Here is a 23,946-nt window from a genome sequence, read left to right on the forward strand (position 1 = left end):
GTTAACTATAGACAATGCGATTAATCCTGATTAATTACAATTTACCTATGAAAAAAATGAACAAAATGCGATGAATTATGTTTATATAGAAGTTAACTGTAGACAGTGCGATTAATCGTGATTAACTACAAGTTAACATAACTAATTGCAACTAAATATGGACAAAATGCAACAATCAAGATTAATTACAAGTTAACTGTTGACTAATTGTGATTAATTTTGATCAATTACATGTTAATTATAAACCAAATGCGATCAAAAATGTGATTAATCCCAATTAATTACAATTTACTTATGGACAAAATGCAATTGATCACGATTAATCACAAGTTAACAATGGACAAAATGCGAGAAATTATGTTTAAATACAAGTTAACTATAGACAATGCGATTAATCATGATTAACTACAAGTTAACTTAACCAATTGCAACTAAATATGGACAAAATGCAACAATCAAGATTAATTACAAGTTAACTGTTGACTAATTGTGATTAATTTTGATCAACTACAAGTTTATTATGGACAAAATGCGATCAAGCCTGATTAACTGTGAGGTTAACTATAGACAATGCGATTAATCACAATTAATTACAATTTACCTATGAACAAAATGCAATTAATCATGTTTATATACAAGTTAACTGTAGACAGTGCGATTAATCATGATTAACTACACGTCAACCTAACTCATTGCAAGTAAATATGGACTAAATGGACTCCCGGATGAAGTTTTGTCTCAATTCCTGTGAGAATCCTGCGTGTGACTGAAGCATTAAGGGGTGGGGGCTGGTTAGCTTAGCTGCAGGTAGCATCCGTGGGCAGATAATACTGTATCATCCCTTTCCTTTTCGACCTTAACAGGTCTTCACGTGGAAGAAATGCTATTAATCACGCATTCTTTACTCAAATGAGGGATTAGGCAAAAACGTTTGCAAATTGTCCTGGAACACTTTTTGTTGGACTCTTAAAATGTGGACTTCCAGGTGAGTGTGTGGCGTGGAGCAGGTGTCGCTCCCCCCGGCGTGGGAAAAGACGATAAGGGCGCAGGTGTGAGCCGTGAGGTCATCAGACCTGCACAAAACCAGCGAGCGCCGTGGTCCTGCGTGGGAGTCCTCCAGGTGGAGCCGATCAGACCGCTCGGAGACATGTGGGCCTTCCTGGCGCTCGCCCTGGTGGCGGTGGTGGTGGCGGCGTCGTCAGAAGTGAACCAGGAGACGATCATCGCCAGAGGGAAACTTCTGGTGAGTCTACTTTGGGGATTGGGGTTCCATGTCTTGCCACCGGGTGACTGTGGGTCTGGTCTGGTCTGGTCTGGTCTGGTCTGGTCTGCAGGCCCCCAGCGTGGTCGGGTGAGGCATCAAGAAGATGCCCGAGCTGCGTGACTTCCTGATGGAGCGCTGGGCGCTGTAGTATCCTTCCTCTCCAGCACGGAGGAGCTCAGAAAATCATTTCTTCACTGACTGTCACTTGTTGCTAGGCAGATTTCCCCCATGGTCACGTATTGTTATGTTTTGCTGCAGAAAGTACATTGTTTGAAACACGGAAATGTGAAAAAGTGACATCATGGTGAAATAAGTGACAGCATGGTGAAAAAAGTGACATCATGGTGAAAAAAGTGACATTGTGGTGAAAAAAGTGACACCATGGTGTAAAAAGTGACATCATGGTGAAAAAAGTGACATCATAGTGAAAAAAGTGACATCGTGGTGGAAAAAGTGACATTGTGGTGAAAAAAGTGACAGCATGGTGAAAAAAGTGACATCATGGTAAAAAAAAAAGTGACACCATGGTGAAAAAAGTGACATTGTGGTGGAAAAAGTGACACCATGGTGAAATAAGTGACAGCATGGTGAAAAAAGTGACATAGTGGTGAAAAAAGTGACATCGTGGTGAAAAAAGTGACATTGTGGTGAAAAAAGTGACAACATTGTGAAAAAAGTGACATCATGGTGGAAAAAGGGACATTGTGGTGAAAAAAGTGACATCGTGGTAAAAAAAAAGTGACACCATGGTGTAAAAAGTGACATCATGGTGAAAAAAGTGACATCATAGTTAAAAAAAAGTGACTTTGGTGAAAAAAGTGACACCATGGTGTAAAAAGTGACATCATGGTGAAAAAAGTGACATCATAGTGAAAAAAGTGACACCCTGGTGGAAAAAGTGACATCGTGGTGGAAAAAGTGACACCATGGTGAAAAAAATGACATCATGGTAAATATTAAAATGCCATTTGTTGTTCGTGTTGCAAAATATCTTTGTCAAACTATGATAGTTATTATGTTATTGAGGTGTTATTACTCATAATCTTGTTAAAATCTCCCTAACTTGTCGCATTCACTTGTGCTGCAAAATGTTGTGTCTAACTATTGTTCTATGCATTTGTATTTAGTCTGACTATTATACTTGTTATACTGTTCACGCTGTATAGTTTGTATGTTACTAACATGTGCTACTAATGTAGTACATTTGTGTTTGTCTAACTATTATAGTTTTTATGTTGTCAATGTTTTATTTTGAAAATCCACAAACTTGTCCAAAACGTTTGTGCTGAATTTGTTTGTGTTGAACTATTATAGTTTTTATGTTGTTAACGTTTTATCCTTCTTAACCAGCCCCTCCCCCAACTTGTCAACATCTCCCCAAACGTTTGTTCTATGTTGTGCTTCAATTTGTACTTAGTCTGACTACTACTTGTTGTACTATTCAGGTTTTATAGCTTTTTTTCTGGATGATGTCACTGATCACAAAATGAATAACTTAAAAACTGTAACGGCACACTTAGCGGTAGTACTTAGTAGTAGTAGTGTTGTATTTAGTGGTAGTACTTAGTAGTAGTGTTGTATTTAGTGGTAGTACTTAGTAGTAGTGTTGTATTTAGTGGTAGTACTTAGTAGTAGTGTTGTAATTAGTGGTAGTACTTAGTAGTAGTGGTGTAGTTAGTGGTAGTAATTAGTAGTAGTGGTGTATTTAGTGGTAGTACTTAGTAGTAGTGTTGTATTTAGTGGTAGTACTTAGTAGTAGTGGTGTAGTTAGTGGTAGTAATTAGTAGTGGTGGTGTAATTAGTGGTAGTACTTAGTAGTGGTGTACTTAGTGATAGTACTTAGTAGTAGTGTTGTACTTAGTGGTAGTGCTTAGTAGTAGTGGTGTACTTAGTGGTAGTACTCAATGGTAGTGGTGTACTAAGTGCTAGTACTTCTTAGTAATGTTGTACTTAGTGGTAGTACTTAGTAGTAGTGGTGTACTTAGTAGTAGTACTTTGTAGTAGTGGTGTACTTAGTGGTAGTACTTAGTAGTAGTGGTGTACTTAGTGATAGTATTTAGTAGTGGTTAACTTAGTGGGAGTACTTAGTAGTAGTGGTGTACTTATGTTAGTACTTAGTAGTAGTGGTTTACTTAGTGGTAGTACTTAGTAGTAGTGGTGTACTTAGTGGTAGTACTTAGTATTAGTGGTTTACTTAGTGGTATTACCAAGTAGTAGTGGTGTACTTAGTGATAGTACTTAGTAGTAGTTGTGTACTTAGTAATAGTGATGTACATTAGTCAACAAACAGACTTATGACCAATGTGCATTAGTCAACAAACAGACTTATGACCAATGTGTATTAGTCAACAAACAGACTTATGACCAATGTGCATTAGTCAACAAACAGACTTATGACCAATGTGCATTAGTCAACAAACAGACTTATGACCAATGTGCATTAGTCAACAAACAGACTTATGACCAATGTGCATTAGTCAACAAACAGACTTATGACCAATGTGCATTAGTCAACAAACAGACTTATGACCAATGTGCATTAGTCAACAAACAGACTTATGACCAATGTGCATTAGTCAACAAACAGACTTATGACCAATGTGCATTAGTCAACAAACAGACTTATGACCAATGTGCATTAGTCAACAAACAGACTTATGACCAATGTGCATTAGTCAACAAACAGACTTATGACCAATGTGCATTAGTCAACAAACAGACTTATGACCAATGTGCATTAGTCAACAAACAGACTTATGACCAATGTGCATTAGTCAACAAACAGACTTATGACCAATGTGCATTAGTCAACAAACAGACTTATGACCAATGTGCATTAGTCAACAAACAGACTTATGACCAATGTGCATTAGTCAACAAACAGACTTATGACCAATGTGCATTAGTCAACAAACAGACTTATGACCAATGTGCATTAGTCAACAAACAGACTTATGACCAATGTGCATTAGTCAACAAACAGACTTATGACCAATGTGCATTAGTCAACAAACAGACTTATGACCAATGTGCATTAGTCAACAAACAGACTTATGACCAATGTGCATTAGTCAACAAACAGACTTATGACCAATGTGCATTAGTCAACAAACAGACTTATGACCAATGTGCATTAGTCAACAAACAGACTTATGACCAATGTGCATTAGTCAACAAACAGACTTATGACCAATGTGCATTAGTCAACAAACAGACTTATGACCAATGTGCATTAGTCAACAAACAGACTTATGACCAATGTGCATTAGTCAACAAACAGACTTATGACCAATGTGCATTAGTCAACAAACAGACTTATGACCAATGTGCATTAGTCAACAAACAGACTTATGACCAATGTGCATTAGTCAACAAACAGACTTATGACCAATGTGCATTAGTCAACAAACAGACTTATGACCAATGTGCATTAGTCAACAAACAGACTTATGACCAATGTGCATTAGTCAACAAACAGACTTATGACCAATGTGCATTAGTCAACAAACAGACTTATGACCAATGTGCATTAGTCAACAAACAGACTTATGACCAATGTGCATTAGTCAACAAACAGACTTATGACCAATGTGCATTAGTCAACAAACAGACTTATGACCAATGTGCATTAGTCAACAAACAGACTTATGACCAATGTGCATTAGTCAACAAACAGACTTATGACCAATGTGCATTAGTCAACAAACAGACTTATGACCAATGTGCATTAGTCAACAAACAGACGTATGACCAATGTGCATTAGTCAACAAACAGACTTATGACCAATGTGCATTAGTCAACAAACAGACTTATGACCAATGTGCATTAGTCAACAAACAGACTTATGACCAATGTGCATTAGTCAACAAACAGACTTATGACCAATGTGCATTAGTCAACAAACAGACTTATGACCAATGTGTATTAGTCAACAAACAGACTTATGACCAATGTGCATTAGTCAACAAACAGACTTATGACCAATGTGTATTAGTCAACAAACAGACTTATGACCAATGTGCATTAGTCAACAAACAGACTTATGACCAATGTGCATTAGTCAACAAACAGACTTATGACCAATGTGTATTAGTCAACAAACAGACTTATGACCAATGTGCATTAGTCAACAAACAGACTTATGACCAATGTGCATTAGTCAACAAACAGACTTATGACCAATGTGTATTAGTCAACAAACAGACTTATGACCAATGTGCATTAGTCAACAAACAGACTTATGACCAATGTGCATTAGTCAACAAACAGACGTATGACCAATGTGCATTAGTCAACAAACAGACTTATGACCAATGTGCATTAGTCAACAAACAGACTTATGACCAATGTGCATTAGTCAACAAACAGACTTATGACCAATGTGCATTAGTCAACAAACAGACTTATGACCAATGTGCATTAGTCAACAAACAGACTTATGACCAATGTGTATTAGTCAACAAACAGACTTATGACCAATGTGCATTAGTCAACAAACAGACTTATGACCAATGTGTATTAGTCAACAAACAGACTTATGACCAATGTGCATTAGTCAACAAACAGACTTATGACCAATGTGCATTAGTCAACAAACAGACTTATGACCAATGTGCATTAGTCAACAAACAGACTTATGACCAATGTGCATTAGTCAACAAACAGCGCCCTCTAGTGGTTTAGTCTCCTTGCAACACTGTTATTACTTTCCTTGATCCTGTTTCCCCTCCCAGTCACAACCTGGAATACGACTCCTCGGAGGAGACCAATCCCAGGTTGATGTTTTATAACGAGAAGGACGAGATGGTGAAGGTAAGTCCTGAATGTGAGGAAATAAGACGTGAATAATACGTGTGGACAAACAGAAAGAAAAGTGGGTTTTTTTCTCAGTTTGTCCTGAATCACAACATTTGTTTGGATTTAATAGCAACTTATTGATTGTTCTTCTTCTGTTGATTATTGGCTGTTTGATGCAGGGGTGTCCTAACTTTCTCCACTGAGGGCACACATTGGAAAATGAAAACAAGCGGGGGCCATTTTTATATTTTTCATTTTCAAGATCAAAACAATATATTGATTTTCACATTTTTATTTGTTTATTTACCTTTAGGGCTCCCCTAATGTTTGGTCCTGGGCACCTGGAAGAGTCTCAGTCATTACATCTTTAAAAATAAGTCATGATTTTTTTTTAGTCAACCCTAAAATTTCTAGATCCAATTCAGATCTATCGGTGGACACAAAGTTGCATTTGTTTTCCATCTTTTATTTTGTCTTTGTAAAAGAAACCCCTGTTTTTATGGCAAAAAATACAAAATACGCAAAATATTAACCCCTTTTGATGCTTTTTGCCAACTTTTTAAAAAGTTGAATAAGTGGGAAGAAAAAGAATGTGAGTTTTGATGCTTTTTGCCAACTTTTTAAAAAGTTGAATATTTGAAGAAAAAAAGAAAATCTGACTTTTGATGCTTTTTGCCAACTTTATTAAGAGTTGAATATTTGAAGAAAAAAGAATATATGACTTTTGATGCTTTTTGACAACTTTTTAAAAAGTTGAATACTTTGAAGAAAAAAGAATATGTGACTTTCGATGCTTTTTGTCAACTTTTTTAAAAAGTTGAATATTTGAAGAAAAAATAATGACTTTTGATGCTTTTTGACAACTTTTTAAAAAGTTGAATACTTTGAAGAAAAACGAATATGTGACTTTTGATGCTTTTTGTCAACTTTTTTAAAAGTTGAATATTTGAAGAAAAAAGAATAATGACTTTTGATGCTTTTTGTCAACTTTTTTAAAAGTTGAATATTTGAAGAAAAAAGAATAATGACTTTTGATGCTTTTTGACAACTTTTTAAAAAGTTGAATACTTTGAAGAAAAAAGAATATGTGACTTTTGATGCTTTTTGTCAACGTTTTTAAAAGTTGAATATTTGAAGAAAAAAGAATAATGACTTTTGATGCTTTTTGACAACTTTTTAAAAAGTTGAATACATTGAAGAAAAAAGAATATATGACTTTTGATGCTTTTTGTCAACTTTTTTAAAAGTTGAATATTTGAAGAAAAAAGAATATATGACTTTTGATGCTTTTTGTCAACTTTTTTAAAAGTTGAATATTTGAAGAAAAAAGAATATATGACTTTTGATGCTTTTTCACAACTTTTTAAAAAGTTGAATACTTTGAAGAAAAAAGAATATGTGACTTTTGATGCTTTTTGTCAACTTTTTTAAAAAGTTGAATATTTGAAGAAAAAAATAATTTGTGACTTGATGCTTTTTGCCAACTTTTTAAAAAGTTGAATAATATTTTTCATTTTCAAGATCAAAACAATATATTGATTTTCACATTTTTATTTGTTTATTTACCTTTAGGGCTCCCCTAATGTTTGGTCGTGGGCACCTGGAAGAGTCTCAGTCATTACATTTTTAAAAATAAGTCATGATTTTTTTTTAGTCAACCCTAAAATTTCTAGATCCAATTCAGATCTATCGGTGGACACAAAGTTTTATTTGTTTTCCATCTTTTATTTTGTCTTTGTAAAAGAAACCCCTGTTTTTATGGCAAAAAATACAAAATACGCAAAATATTAACCCCTTTTGATGCTTTTTGCCAACTTTTTAAAAAGTTGAATAAGTTGGAAGAAAAAGAATGTGAGTTTTGATGCTTTTTGCCAACGTTTTAAAAAGTTGAATATTTGAAGAAAAAAAGAATATCTGACTTTTAATGCTTTTTGACAACTTTTTTAAGAGTTGAATATTTGAAGAAAAAAGAATATATGACTTTTGATGCTTTTTGACAACTTTTTAAAAAGTTGAATACTTTGAAGAAAAAAGAATATGTGACTTTTGATGCTTTTTGTCAACTTTTTTAAAAAGTTGAATATTTGAAGAAAAAAATAATGACTTTTGATGCTTTTTGACAACTTTTTAAAAAGTTGAATACTTTGAAGAAAAAAGAATATGTGACTTTTGATGCTTTTTGTCAACTTTTTTAAAAGTTGAATATTTGAAGAAAAAAGAATAATGACTTTTGATGCTTTTTGACAACTTTTTAAAAAGTTGAATACTTTGAAGAAAAAAGAATATATGACTTTTGATGCTTTTTGTCAACTTTTTTAAAAGTTGAATATTTGAAGAAAAAAGAATATATGACTTTTGATGCTTTTTGTCAACTTTTTTAAAAGTTGAATATTTGAAGAAAAAAGAATATATGACTTTTGATGCTTTTTGACAACTTTTTAAAAAGTTGAATACTTTGAAGAAAAAAGAATATGTGACTTTTGATGCTTTTTGTCAACTTTTTTAAAAAGTTGAATATTTGAAGAAAAAAATAATTTGTGACTTGATGCTTTTTGCCAACTTTTTAAAAAGTGGAATAATATTTTTCATTTTGAAGATCAAAACAATATATTGATTTTCACATTTTTATTTGTTTATTTACCTTTAGGGCTCCCCTAATGTTTGGTCCTGGGCACCTGGAAGAGTCTCAGTCATTACATTTTTAAAAATAAGTCATGATTTTTTTTTAGTCAACCCTAAAATTTCTAAATCCAACTCAGATCTATTGGTGGACACAAAGTTTTATTTGTTTTCCATCTTTTATTTCGTCTTTGTTAAAGAAACCCCTGTTTTTATGGCAAAAAATACAAAATACGCAATTTATTAACCCCTTTTTTTCCAAAATGATTTGATTAATCACAAGTTAACAATGGACAAAATGTGATTAATTGGTCTTTTGAATTCATTTTGATTAATTTTAGCAATAGTAGGTGTGCATGAAATAAACTAATTTTCCAGTCCCATGTTGGGTGTACATCTTGATAAGGTACACTTATTACACACATTAAAAAAATAACGTTAGTTACTTTTTGTTAATTACATGTTAACTATGAACAAAATGCGATTAATCATGTTTATATACAAGTTAACTGTAGACAATGCGATTAATCATGATTAACTACACGTTAACCTATCTCATTGCAACTAAATTTAGACAAAATGCAACATTCCAGATTAATTACAAGATAACTATTGACAAATTGTGATTCATTTTGATCAATTACAAGTTAATTATGGATAAAATGCGATCAAGCCCGATTAACTGCGAGTTAACTATAGACAATGCGATTAATCCCGATCATTTACAATTGACCTATGAACAAAATGCAATTAATCATGTGTATATACAAGTTAACTGTAGACAGGGAGATTAATCATGATTAACTACACGTCAACCTAACTAATTGCAACTAAATATGGACAAAATGCAACATTCAAGATTAATTACAAGTTAACTGTTGTCTGATTGTGATTAATTTTGATCAATTACAAGTCAATTATGGACAGAATGCAATCATGTGATTATTCTCAATTAATTACAATGTACTTATGGACAAAATGCAATTGATCACGATTAATCACGATTAATCACAAGTTAACAATGGACAAAATGTGATTAATTGGTCTTGTGAATTCATTTGGATTAATTTTAGCAATGGTAGGGGTTAGGGATGTCCGATAATGGCTTTTTGCCGATATCCGATATTCCGATATTGTCCAACTCTTTAATTACCGATACCGATATCAACCGATACCGATATCAACCGATATATGCAGTCGTGGAATTAACACATTATTATGCCTAATTTGGACAACCAGGTATGGTGAAGATAAGGTACTTTTTAAAAAAAATTAGTAAAATAAGATAAATAAATTAAAAACATTTTCTTGAATAAAAAAGAAAGTACAACAATATAAAAACAGTTACATAGAAACTAGTAATGAATGAAAATGAGTAAAATGAACTGTTAAAGGTTAGTACTATTAGTGGAGCAGCAGCACGCACAATCATGTGTGCTTACGGACTGTATCCCTTGCAGACTGTATTGATATATATTGATATATAATGTAGGAACCAGAATATTGATAACAGAAATAAATGGGGGGAGGGAGGTTTTTTGGGTTGGTGCACTAATTATAAGTGTATCTTGTGTTTTTTATGTTGATTTAATAAAAAAAAAATTTTTTTAAAAACCCCAAAAAAAACAACGATACAGATAATAAAAAAACCGATACCGATAATTTCCGATATATTACATTTTAACGCATTTATCGGCCGATAATATCGGCAGGCCGATATTATCGGACATCCCTAATTACAAGTTAACTGTTGTCTAATTGTGATTAATTTTGATCAATTACAAGTCAATTATGGACAAAATGCAATCATGTGATTATTCTCAATTAATTACAATGTACTTATGGACAAAATGCAATTGATCACGATTAATCACGATTAATCACAAGTTAACAATGGACAAAATGTGATTATTGGTCTTGTGAATTCATTTGGATTAATTTTAGCAATGGTAGGGGTTAGGGATGTCCGATAATGGCTTTTTGCCGATATCCGATATTCCGATATTGTCCAACTCTTTAATTACCGATACCGATATCAACCGATACCGATATCAACCGATATATGCAGTCGTGGAATTAACACATTATTATGCCTAATTTGGACAACCAGGTATGGTGAAGATAAGTTACTTTTTTTTTAAATTACTAAAACAAGATAAATAAATTAAAAACATTTTCTTGAATAAAAAAGAAAGTACAACAATATAAAAACAGTTACACAGAAACTAGTAATGAATGAAAATTTGTAAAATTAACTGTTAAAGGTTAGTACTATTAGTGGAGCAGCAGCACGCACAATCACGTGTGCTTACGGACTGTATCCCTTGCAGACTGTATTGATATATATTGATATATAATGTAGGAAGCAGAATATTGATAACAGAAATAAATGGGTGGAGGGAGGTTTTTTGGGTTGGTGCACTAATTGTAAGTGTATCTTGTGTTTTTTATGTGGATTTAATAAATAAATTTAAAAAAAAAAACAAACAAACAAAAAAAACGATACAGATAATTTTAAAAAACGATACCGATAATTTCCGATATATTACATTTTAACGCATTTATCGGCCGATAATATCGGCCATCCCTAATTACAAGTTAACTGTTGTCTAATTGTGATTAATTTTGATCAATTACAAGTCAATTATGGACAGAATGCAATCATGTGATTATTCTCAATTAATTACAATGTACTTATGGACAAAATGCAATTGATCACGATTAATCACGATTAATCACAAGTTAACAATGGACAAAATGTGATTATTGGTCTTGTGAATTCATTTGGATTAATTTTAGCAATGGTAGGGGTTAGGGATGTCCGATAATGGCTTTTTGCCGATATCCGATATTCCGATATTGTCCAACTCTTTAATTACCGATACCGATGTCAACCGATACCGATATCAACCGATATATGCAGTCGTGGAATCAACACATTATTATGCCTAATTTGGACAACCAGGTATGGTGAAGATAAGGTACTTTTTAAAAAAAAATAGTAAAATAAGATAAATAAATTAAAAACATTTTCTTGAATAAAAAAGAAAGTACAACAATATAAAAACAGTTACATAGAAACTAGTAATGAATGAAAATGAGTAAAATTAACTGTTAAAGGTTAGTACTATTAGTGGAGCAGCAGCACGCACAATCATGTGTGCTTACGGACTGTATCCCTTGCAGACTGTATTGATATATATTGATATATACTGTAGGAACCAGAATATTGATAACAGAAAGAAATGGGGGGAGGGAGGTTTTTTGGGTTGGTGCACTAATTGTAAGTGTATCATGTGTTTTTTATGTTGATTTAATAAAAAACAAAACAAAAACAAAAAAAACGATACAGATAATAAAAAAACGATACCGATAATTTCCGATATTACATTTTAACGCATTTATCGGCCGATAATATCGGCAGGCCGATATTATCGGACATCCCTAATTACAAGTTAACTGTTGTCTAATTGTGATTAATTTTGATCAATTACAAGTCAATTATGGACAAAATGCAATCATGTGATTATTCTCAATTAATTACAATGTACTTATGGACAAAATGCAATTGATCACGATTAATCACGATTAATCACAAGTTAACAATGGACAAAATGTGATTATTGGTCTTGTGAATTCATTTGGATTAATTTTAGCAATGGTAGGGGTTAGGGATGTCCGATAATGGCTTTTTGCCGATATCCGATATTCCGATATTGTCCAACTCTTTAATTACCGATACTGATATCAACCGATACCGATATCAACCGATATATGCAGTCGTGGAATTAACACATTATTATGCCTAATTTGGACAACCAGGTATGGTGAAGATAAGGTACTTTTTAAAAAAAAATTGTAAAATAAGATAAATAAATTAAAAACATTTTCTTGAATAAAAAAGAAAGTACAACAATATAAAAACAGTTACACAGAAACTAGTAATGAATGAAAATGAGTAAAATTAACTGTTAAAGGTTAGTACTATTAGTGGAGCAGCAGCACGCACAATCATGTGTGCTTACGGACTGTATCCCTTGCAGACTGTATTGATATATATTGATATATAATGTAGGAACCAGAATATTGATAACAGAAATAAATGGGGGGAGGGAGGTTTTTTGGGTTGGTGCACTAATTGTAAGTGTATCTTGTGTTTTTTATGTTGATTTAATAAAAAATAAATAAATAAATAAATAAATAAATAAAAACCGATACAGATAATAAAAAAACCGATACCGATAATTTCCGATATATTACATTTTAACGCATTTATTGGCCGATAATATCGGCAGGCCGATATTATCGGACATCCCTAATTACAAGTTAACTGTTGTCTAATTGTGATTAAATTTGATCAATTACAAGTCAATTATGGACAAAATGCAATCATGTGATTATTCTCAATTAATTACAATGTACTTATGGACAAAATGCAATTGATCACGATTAATCACGATTAATCACAAGTTAACAATGGACAAAATGTGATTGTTGGTCTTGTGAATTCATTTGGATTAATTTTAGCAATGGTAGGGGTGCAGAAAAAAACTTGATTCCCATTTGAATCATGATTCGTTTTCACTCCAATTCTAAATCGGTTTGTAAATTTCAAAAAGATAGATTAAAAAAATAAATTTTTAGGAAAATATTTGTTATAAGGATCAATTTTTAATAAGATGTTTGATGTTTGACCAGAAGTTCTAACCTCTTTTGAAAAAGGTACTTTATAATTATACCAGATAGTACGCTGGTTTGAATCAAAAATCGGTTCCGAATCGAATGGTCACCCCAGGAATCAGATTGGGATCCAATGGTTATGTCCCCAAATATTCACACCTGCACGTTTGTGTGTCAGAGTGTTCCCGTGAAGGACATGACGGCGGACGACATGAGCCGCCTGCTGGACTCTCTGGGCTTCTACAAGCGGACCCAGAAGGGGGAGGAAGTCCCGGACCAGTTCCAGCACTTGCCCCTGCTAGTCCCCAGGGACGAGCTCTGACCTGGACAAACGCGTCCCGCCCTCAGCATTCATGACGGATGAGACCTCAAGGCTCCCAAAAAGACCCGGTCCTGTTCCGAAGACCCGCTGGGCCCCGATGCACTTTGTCCGAGGTCTGAATATAAATGTTACACAACAAGCAGACTGGTGTCCCAACTGTGCTTTGTGCTAGCATTCACACGTGCTTTTATACACCAATCATATATTTAAGCTTATTCTTCGTCCTCTCCAGGTTTTCCCTTGACAAATACCAAAAATTCCCAGATTTCCCAGAATTCCAGGTTTTCCAGGACATTCTTCCCCATTCAAAATGAATTGGCCATTTTTTCAAACTTCCACCATTTCCACATTTTTCAACCTGTTTGCACCGTTCCACCTTCAACACATTCCACCATCCTGGAAATTTTAACTTCTTTTTTTCCAAGTTAAAAAAAATTCCAGGATTTTCCAGAATTCCTGGTTTTCCAAAGCCCTATTTCCACCCTTTTTCCTGGAGACTACTCCTTCCACATTTTTCAACCCACTTCAACCGTTCCACCGTCAAAACATTCCTCTTAATCAGGACAAAAGACAAAGTTGTTTTTTTAACTGGAAAAATTCCCGGTTTTCCCGAAATTCCAGGAATTCCGTAATACCATTTCTCAATTCAACATGTTACTACTTTAACATTTCTCGACCGATTTGAAGAATTTCAACACCAACCATTTCAACTCATTCAGCCCGTTCAAGTTTTTTACCATTTAAATTTTCTTTCTTGAAAAATTCCAGGATTTCAGTTCAACTTCAGCATTGGAACATTCACACATTCAAATCTAGTTATTCGTCATCTCCAGATTTTGGCGCGCTCTACCTTCCACATTTTTCACCCGATTCAAACCGTTCCAACTTCAAACTGTTCAGCCTCTTCGGGAATCCCGGGCTGTCCCTTGACATATTCCAAAAATTCCCAGATTTCCCCGAATTCCAGGTTTTCCGGGACATTTTTCCCATTCAAAATGATTTGGCCATATTTCAAACTTCCACCATTTCCACATTTTTCAACCTATTCAAACCATTCCACCTTCAACACATTCCACCATCCTGGAAATGTAAACTTCTCTTTTTCCAAGTTAAAAAAAAAATCATAGGATTTTCCAGAATTCCTGGTTTTCCAAAGCCCTATGTCCACCCTTTTTTCTGGCAACTACTCCTTCCACATTTTTCAACACATTTCAACTGTTCCACCGTCAAAACATTCTTCTTAATCAGGACAAAAAACAAAGTTGTTTTTTGAACTGGAAAAATTCCCCGTTTTCCCAAAATTCCAGGAATTCCGTAATACCATTTCTCAATTCAACATGTTACTACTTCTACATTTCTCGACCGATTTGAAAAATGTAAACACAAACCATTTCAACTCAATCAGCCCATTCAATTTTTAATTTTTTTTACCATTTTCAATAAAATTCCCACTTTTCCCAAAATTCCCATTGAAATCAATGGGACATTCTTCAAAGTTCCACAACTTCCACATTTTTCATCAGATTCAAACTGTTCCAACTTCTAAATATTCAGCCAATTTTGTGTTTACTTCAACAATTCTAAAAAAAAATTCCCGGATTTCCCATAATTAATTAATTTTATTTTTTTTTGCATTTTCCCCATTCAAATCCCCACATTCTACAACCCATTCAAAACATTCCACCTTTGACACATTCCACTATTCTGGAAATTCAAACTACCCTTTTTCCAAGTTCAAAAAAATTCCAGATTTTCCCGAAATTCCCTATTGCCATTTACTACTTCAACATTTCTTGCCCGATTTAAACAATTCCAACACCAACCAATTCAGCTAATTCAGGACATTCATAGTCCTAATTATTTTCAAAAAATCCTGCTTTTCCCAAAACTACCAAATTTCCAGGAAGTTCCCATTGAAATGAATGGGACATTTGTCCAAGTTGCACAATTCCCACATTTTTCCAGCTATTCAAAGCATTCCAACATCAACACATTCCACTCATCCTGGACATTCAAACTAACATTTTCCCAAGTTCCAAACCAAATTCCAGTTTTCCTTGAAATTCAAACTCTTCAACATTCAAACCATTCCAACATTCAAACTAATCTTTCATTCATACCACATTATGTCAGTATTTCAGTTCAACTTCAGCATTGGAGCGTTAGCATTGTCTTTGTTGACTCCCTTTAATCCCGTGTGCGCCTCCTGGTTCGCTAATCCGATTAGCGGCCTGCTTGTTGTCTTCATGCTCGTCCCGGTCTTGGTCTTCCACCATGCCGGTCTTCTACTCGCCTCTGTCAGAAAACCTCCGCGTCGGCCTGGCCCACGTGGGGAGTTCTGTCTGGACCAGCAACAGGACGGCGGAACACTTGGGCAAAGACCACGATGACCACTCTGGTAGGTTCTGTTGTTCGCCTCCACACCATAAAACACTCACCCCGCAGTTTGTGTTTTCTGCTGCCAATCAAAGAAATGCGAGAGAAAAATAGATTGTAAAATAGATTAAAAAATTGGTGAGAAAATGTCAAAAATGTTGCATATTTCAGAGAGAGAAAAAGAATATCTGTGTATTAAAAAAACATTAAAAAGTTGGAGTTGTTCACATTTGAACCAATACAGTACCAATTCCCGGGATACCTGAGAATGGATACCGGTACTCAACGATACCAATTTTTGGTGAAAATTCTATTTTTTAATGTAACATTTAAAAACTATGATTACCATCTTCCATTTGAGTCTCATCTGCAATGCAGTTGCACTTCCAAACCATTAGATGGCAGTACTGTATAGTCTATCTGAACTAGTAAGTAGCTTTTTCCAGGATGCTGAATGTGTCATGTGGAGTCCTAAAAAGTGTTTATACTGTAAGTAGTGTGCGTATCACACAGCTGTTTAAACATACCAGTCATCTTCTTTGTAGTTCTCATTACCAAATTTTGCCATGTCAAATCGCTAATGGTAATTGTAGCCTGTCTACGGCAAATGCAAGAGAAAAATAGATTATAAAATAGATCAAATATATGTTTTCGAAAAAAAAATTTGTGAGGAAAACACATTTATATAATCAAAAATGTTGCATATTTCAGAGAAAAAAACCAATACTTGTTTATTAAAAAAAACATTTAAAAAGTTGTATATTTTCACATTTAAACCAATAGGGTACCAATTACCTGGGAATGGATACCAGTACTCAATCATACCAATTTTCTGTGAAAATTCTATTTTTTATTGTAACATTTAAAAATGAGCTGATTATGATAAATATCTTTGCAATGCAGTTGCACTTCCAAACCATTAGATGGCAGTACTGTATAGTCTATCTGAACTAGTAAGTAGCTTTTTCCAGGATGCTGAATGTGTCATGTGGAGTCCTAAAAAGTGTTTATACTGTAAGTAGTGTGCTGTTTAAACATACCAGTCATCTTCTTTGTAGTTTTTATTACCGAAATTGGAGGTGTTGAAATTGCCATGTCAAATTGCTAATGCTAATTGTAGCCCGTCTAATATATGACTTTTGATACTTTTTGCCAACTTTGGAAAAAGTTGAATAATTTGAAGAGAAAAAAAATTATGTGACCTTTGATGATTTTTGCCAACTTTTTAGAGTTGAATAATTTGAAGAAAAAACAAATATGTGACTTTTGATGCTTTTTGCCAACTTTTAAAAAATGTAGTAATCTGAAGAAGAAAAAAAAAGTGACTTTTGATGCTTTTTGCCAACTTTTTAAAAAGTTGAATAAATTGGGAAAAAAAAGAATGTGAGTTTTGATGCTTTTTGCCAACTTTTTTAAAAGTTGAATATTTGAAGAAAAAAATAATATGTGACTTTTGATGCTTTTTGCCAACTTTTTAAAAGGTTGAATACTTTGAAGAAAAAAAGAATATGTGACTTTTGATGCTTTTTGTCAACTTTGTTAAAAGTTGAATAATTTGAAGTTAAAAAAAATGTGACTTTTGATGCTTTTTGACAACTTTTTAAAAAGTTGAATAATTTGAAGAAAAAAAGAATATATGACTTTTGATGCTTTTTGCCAACTTTTTAAAGAGTTGAATAATTTGAAGAAAAAATGAAAACATATGACTTTTGATGCTTTTGACAACTTTGTAAAAAGTTGAATAATTTGAAGAAAAAAAGAATATATGACTTTTGATGCTTTTTGCCAACTTTTTAAAGAGTTGAAGAATTTGAAGGAAAAAAAAGAATATGTGACTTTTGATGCTTTTTGCCAACTTTTTAAAAAGTTTAATAATTTGAAGAAAAAAAGAACATGTGACTTTTGATGCTTGTTACCAACTTTTAAAAAAGTTGAATAAGTTGGGGGGGAAAAGAATATGTGACTTTTGATGCTTTTTGCCAACTTTTTAAAAAGTTGAATAGTTTGAAGACAAAAATTATATGTGACTTTTGATGGTTTTTGCCAACTTTTTAATAAGTTGAATAATTTGAAGAAAAAAATAATATGTGACTTGATGCTTTTTGCCAACTTTTCTAAAAGTTGAATAATCTGAAGAAAACAGAATATGTGACTTTTGATGCTTTTTGCCAACTTTTTAAAAAGTTGAAGATTTTGAAGAAGAAAATGAATATGTGACTTTTGATGATTTTTTCCAACTTTTTAAAAAGTTGAATAAGTTGGAAAAAAAATTAATGTGAGTTTTGATGCTTTTTGCCAACTTTTTAAAAAGTTGAATAAGTTGAAAAAAAGAATGTGTGACCTTTGATGCTTTTTGCCAACTTTTTAAAAAGTTGAATATTTGAAGAAAAAAATAATATCTGACTTTTAATGCTTTTCGCCAACTTTTTAAAAAGTTGAATATTTGAAGAAAAAAATAATATCTGACTTTTGATGCTTTTTGCCAACTTTTTAAAAAGTTGAATATTTGAAGAAAAAAAGAATATGTGACTTTTGATGCTTTTTGTCAACTTTTTAAAAAGTTGAATAACTTGAAGTAAAAAAAATGTGACTTTTGATGCTTTTTGCCAACTTTTTAAAAAGTTGAATATTTGAAGAAAAAAATAATTTGTGACTTAATGCTTTTTGACAACTTTTTTAAAAGTTGAATAATTTGAAGAAAAAACCAAAACATATGACTTTTGATGCCTTTTGCCAACTTTTTAAAAAGTTGAATAAATTGAAGAAAAAAAAATTATATATAACTTTGGATGCTTTTTGCCAACTTTTTAAAAAAGTTTAATAATTTGAAGAAAAAAAGAATATGTGACTTTTGATGCTACTTTCCAACTTCTTTCTCACACGAGTGTCCTTGCTGTTGCAGGGGTCAACGAGCTGGTGTCTCACCTTCCTCTGCAGATGTTGCTCTACTTCAACATGTTCTACTTCCCCTGCTGGTGGTTCTCCTCCGTCTTCATGCTGCAGTTGAAGGTCAGCTCAGTAACTGCAGCACTTTGCTCCACTTTGAAGGATCGGTCCTGATCGGGTCTTGACTTCCAGTACCAGTACCTCCCGGCGTACTACCAGGGTCTTCTCATCTCGGGCGTGGTCCTCCTGACGCTGGTGGAAGGGCTCAGACTCTACCTGGGTTACCTTGGCAACCTGCAAGAGAAGGTGAGTACTTCCACTGCCGCGCGTGAACGTTGTGTTGAAGTGGCGTCCGTCCTCAGGTCCCGGAACTGTCGGCCTTTTGGCTGCTGACGTTCCTGTTCCAGCTGCCGGTGCTTCTCTTCTTCCTGACGGACGAGGAGATCCTCATCCTGCCTCTGGAGCGGGCCGTGCACGCCCTCTACCTGACCTTCCTACTGGCCCAGATCCTGGCCGCCACCTTGGCGCTCCGGAGGATGACCCGCAAGCTCACTTTGCTCTTCCACCTGCGCCAGCTGGGAAAAGTGGACAGCTTGGGCCAGCGCTCCACGCCCGTGTGCGGCCTGACGTACCGCCGCAGCGTGTTGCCTGTGTCGCCCACCTGTGCCGCTTACCCCTGAACTATATTTGTATTATATTTTTAACGTACAACACAATTTCAACAGCAAAAAGCTGCCAAGGCCTTACTATTGAAATTACTTTGTTTATTATTATTCTCCATTTTTGAGGGCAGTACCTTACTGTGTGTGTGTATATATATATATATATATATATATATATATATATATATATGTTGTGTTCTATTTATTTTTTTTAAATTATCATTTTAATTTATTAATTTCTAGTTCATGTAAGCTTCTCTCAATGGATGTGTGTGTGAGTGGGGGCGGGGGAGGGGGATTGTTTTGTTTTGTTTTGTTTTTTTTTGCTTTGTCTTGTGTGTTTTGTGTTTCCTCTGTTTGTTATATGTTTCGGCTGGTGGTATTTTTGGAAAATAATTAATAAATATATAAATAAAATAAAAAACATGAGCGAATGGCAGAAATACAGTTGACTATTCTTGTAATATATAAGATGTTAATGTTAAAGCAAAATGTTTTTATTTATAAATATTGTTTCAAGTTGTTGTGCAGTGGGGTTTAGATAATAATGTATGGTCTACACTCCGGAGCGGAAGGTGGCGGTAATGTGCCATTAAGCTGAAAAAGAGGTATGTAGTCTTTGCGCATGCGCGTACTGATCCGTCTTCCGGTAGGCCGACCTCTCCTGGAGAGACGCCGAACATAATAGTGTTAAGTTCGCGGTAATTCCTGCTTTTATGGCGTTGTCTTTATTTCGTCTATATCTTGACAAACTACACGTTATCGATTATTATACTCGACGCGTCTCAGTAAATTTTGAAGCGTCTCAGGCTAAGTTAGCTTGTTAGTTAGCTTAGCTGGCTGGCTGCTGACAAAGAGACGCGGAAGTTGTTAACAAACATCGCTAAACAGCAAAGATGTGTGAAGTGCAAATGTTGAGAATGTTGTGGAATCATAGTAATAAAATATTTGTAGTGTTAGAAAACAGGACAGCAGAGTAGGAGGAAGTGTCAACGTCAACAACGACTGGACTTTTCAAGTTGTTACACTGAACAGGTTTGTTTACTTCTTACTCTCATGTACAAATATAATGTACAAATAGTAGAAAAATATAACGTACAAATAGTAAACATATAATGTACACTGCTTGCCTCGAAGCTAGCTTTATAGGCGAGGGCGGACCTACGTCACTTCCGCCTACCAATCCCCTAGCAACCTGACTGGCGTTGAAAACAAACCGTCGCCATTACTCTTTAACCTGTCGACCTACGCTGATTAAACCCGTCATTCTGCCTCCAAAATGCCGAAAAACGGTGTTGTTTTTGGTTGTGCTAACCACAACTGGAAACAGGGAAAACAAAGTTCGTATTTTGTTCTGCCAAAGCGTGATAAAAGCCCACAGAGACGAGACAAATGGCTCGCAGCTTTACACCGGGAAAACCAGAACGGTTCTCCACTCTGGGTTTATTGTTTTTTAAAAACCCAACTGTTAAGTGCAAATTTAAACGAAACCGGTTTTCGAAAATAGCCTATACAGGCTATAGACTATATAGTATATACCGCATGTTATTTTTGTACAACAACAACTTCAGCTGTCGAACGTTATAAGGTACAAATTCAACAAGTACAACATTAGCACGGACGGTATAGCCAAGTTGTGGTTAAGAAGGTGGATTTTTGTTCCTTATATTTACCAGAAACGAAGTGATCCGAACACACGACCCAGGACTTTGGGGGACTCCAGTGAGAACCGTCCTCGTTTTCCCGGTGTAAAGCTGCGAGCCATTTGTCTCGTCTCTGTGGGCTTTTATCACGCTTTGGCAGAACAAAATACGACCTTTGTTTTCCCTGTTTCCAGTTGTGGTTAGCACAAGCAAAAACAACACAGTTTTTCGGCATTTTGGAGGCAGAATGACGGGTTTAATCAGCGTAGGTCGACAGGTTAAAGAGTAATGGCAACGGTTTGTTTTCTTTCTTTTTTTTTTCATTTTATTTTTATTGACATCCAGCATCAGACATTCCTATCCATTACATCATATTCACATACATCTTATATCCGTTGTCTGCCCTAAATGTCCAAATGTTTTTTGTTTATATCCCAACCATACCACCCACCACCCCCCCAAAAAAGAAAGTAACAGCAAAAAAAACAACAACAAAGTAATATCTACAAATACAACAATTAAATAAACAAAAAATAAATAATACATTAATAATAATAATAATCAGAAATAAAATAATTAAAAAATATATATAGACAGATACATATATATATATACATGTACCCACACATACACATATACATACATACATACCTGTACACATAGGGAGTAGGGATGATGTTTGATAAGGAATTATCGAGTTCGAGCCTATTATCGAATCCTCTCATCGAACCGATTCCTTATCGATTCTCTTATCGAGTCCAGATAGGTTGTTGTATATGGAAAAAAACACAATATTTGGTTTAACAAAAGCTCACTTTTATTATATAATAAAAAAATAAAATCTAATAAATAAATAAATATTGACTGTTACCAACCTAAAAAAATAAAATAAAATAAATAAATATTGACTGTTGTTACCCAAAGTATATTAAGTGGGATTTTTCAGAGAAACAAATATATACAGTAACACAAAAACAACCTGTCTCTGTGATCACTATAGGTGTATAAATAATAATATAGTGTTAAATAAAATCAGTCCCTTGGGCACAAAACTGAAAATAATACAGCTCTCCAAAAAGTGCACTTCTGCTGCTATTGGACATAACTGTTTGTTATGATGCTTTGACATTTTTGCACTTTATTTCTTTATTGAAAGAACATTCTATGAAGAGAAAAGTTCTTTGCAAATGTGGTTACAATGCTAATAAATGAAAAGTTAAAGCTAAAAAAAGAAATACACTTTATTGAGTTAACATTATTTCTTTATAGGGGGAAAAATGTTATGAGCTAGAGAATATAACAACTACACTACCCAGCATGCAACGGGAGTTACGAGCATGCGCGGTAGCCCCGAAAAGTGTTGCATGTTGCCACGCTGTGAAAGTAAACGTCAAGAACTCAGCCAACACGCCTCGTCTGCATTATTTATAATTAGACAGACAACACATCCACAGTGTGATTTTGTTTTGTTTACAAGGAAAGAAAAACAAAAGTTAAAAAAGGGAGATATGTTGTATATATATGTATGTGCTGCGGTTGTTTTAAGAACGTTGCGACAGCTGCCGTAAAGGAGGTGCGTTGCTATGTTTCCGGTTGGTCGTAAAAGTGTTGGTCATGTGTTTTACCCTGCAAAAATCTCTCAGTAAAGTTATTCGATGGATTATAGCTTTTGTTTTGAACTTTATTACACCTTGGAGCGCTTTTTCCCCGTCCATTGTTTTCCTGCTTTCGCTATCTGCGCCTAATGACTGAGCTACGTGACGTCATTTATTGTGATGTCCCACGGAGCATTTCTGGTCGGGACGGGATTCGAATAAAGAATCAACTCTTTTCCTTTACTATAGTGGTCTCGATAACGGGTACCGGTTCTCAAAAAGGGATTCGAGTCCGAGGACTCTGTTCTTTTCTTATCAAACAACCGGGAAAACCGGTTTCGAGTATCATCCCTAATAGGGAGTAATCCTTCTTTTTTTTTTTTTTTGAGCAGTACAATCACTAATTCGAAAAATTAAAGTCAGGTTTATGGGGCGTGACATAATTGACCCAGTATGAAGTAAATTTTTCCAATTTATAATTAATAAAGGCAGTTATCTTCTCCATTTCATATATGTCCATTGTGATTTCCATCCATTGCTTCAAAGTTGGGCTATCCTGGGATATCCATTTCCTAGTAATGGTCTTTTTACAGGCCACCAGTTGGATATTCATTAAGTGTTTATCTTTCTTCAGCCAGTCCTGAGGTACATGTCCAAAAAACAAAGTTTTACTTTCAAGGGGTATTTCACGTTTGAAAATATCCTGTAGAGCTTGGTGTATCTCTTTCCGGTAGTCCTTTATGATGGAGCAGTCCCACAAAACATGGTGGTGGTTTGCATTTGAATTCCCACAGTTTCTCCAACAGGCAGGGGAGTTGTTATCATAGTGAGACTTCTGAGAAGGTGTAATAAAAAATCTGATCAAACTTTTCCAGCCAAACTCCCTCCACTTGGGTGAGCTGGTACAAGTCCATTGATATTTCCATATTATTGTCCATTCTTCCTCAGATATAGTTATCCCTCCTTCCTTCTCCCATTTTATTTTAATATATGAAGTTGAATATGGTTTCATATTCAACAGACCCTTATACAAGCATGAAATACTTCTATCAATAGTTTCTGAATTGTAGGCTTTTGTAAACAATTCAATCAAACATATAC

At 34.3% G+C, this 23,946-nt stretch overlaps 1 protein-coding gene and 1 pseudogene across 2 annotated transcripts; both read left to right on the plus strand.

Annotated features, from left to right (window-relative positions):
• Positions 1–1,090: 1,090 nt before the first annotated feature.
• Positions 1,091–13,821, plus strand: LOC133631826 (selenoprotein M-like; annotated as a pseudogene).
• Positions 13,822–15,741: 1,920 nt separating this feature from the next.
• Positions 15,742–19,746, plus strand: LOC133631828 (transmembrane protein 17A-like). 2 transcript variants are annotated; one of them, XM_062023991.1, is made up of 4 exons: positions 15,742–16,081; positions 18,962–19,068; positions 19,138–19,251; positions 19,292–19,746. In XM_062023991.1, the coding sequence occupies exons 1-4, from the start codon at positions 15,958–15,960 to the stop codon at positions 19,730–19,732; spliced, it is 786 nt and encodes a 261-aa protein (XP_061879975.1). In that variant the 5' UTR covers positions 15,742–15,957; the 3' UTR covers positions 19,733–19,746. The 2 variants fall into 2 exon arrangements, with proteins under 2 accessions (XP_061879975.1, XP_061879976.1); XM_062023992.1 differs by having other exon boundaries at positions 19,308–19,746.
• The last annotated feature ends 4,200 nt before the right edge of the window (positions 19,747–23,946 follow it).

Source organism: Entelurus aequoreus, linkage group LG17 (genome assembly GCF_033978785.1).
Source record: "Entelurus aequoreus isolate RoL-2023_Sb linkage group LG17, RoL_Eaeq_v1.1, whole genome shotgun sequence".
NCBI classification, from domain to species: Eukaryota; Metazoa; Chordata; class Actinopteri; order Syngnathiformes; family Syngnathidae; genus Entelurus; species Entelurus aequoreus.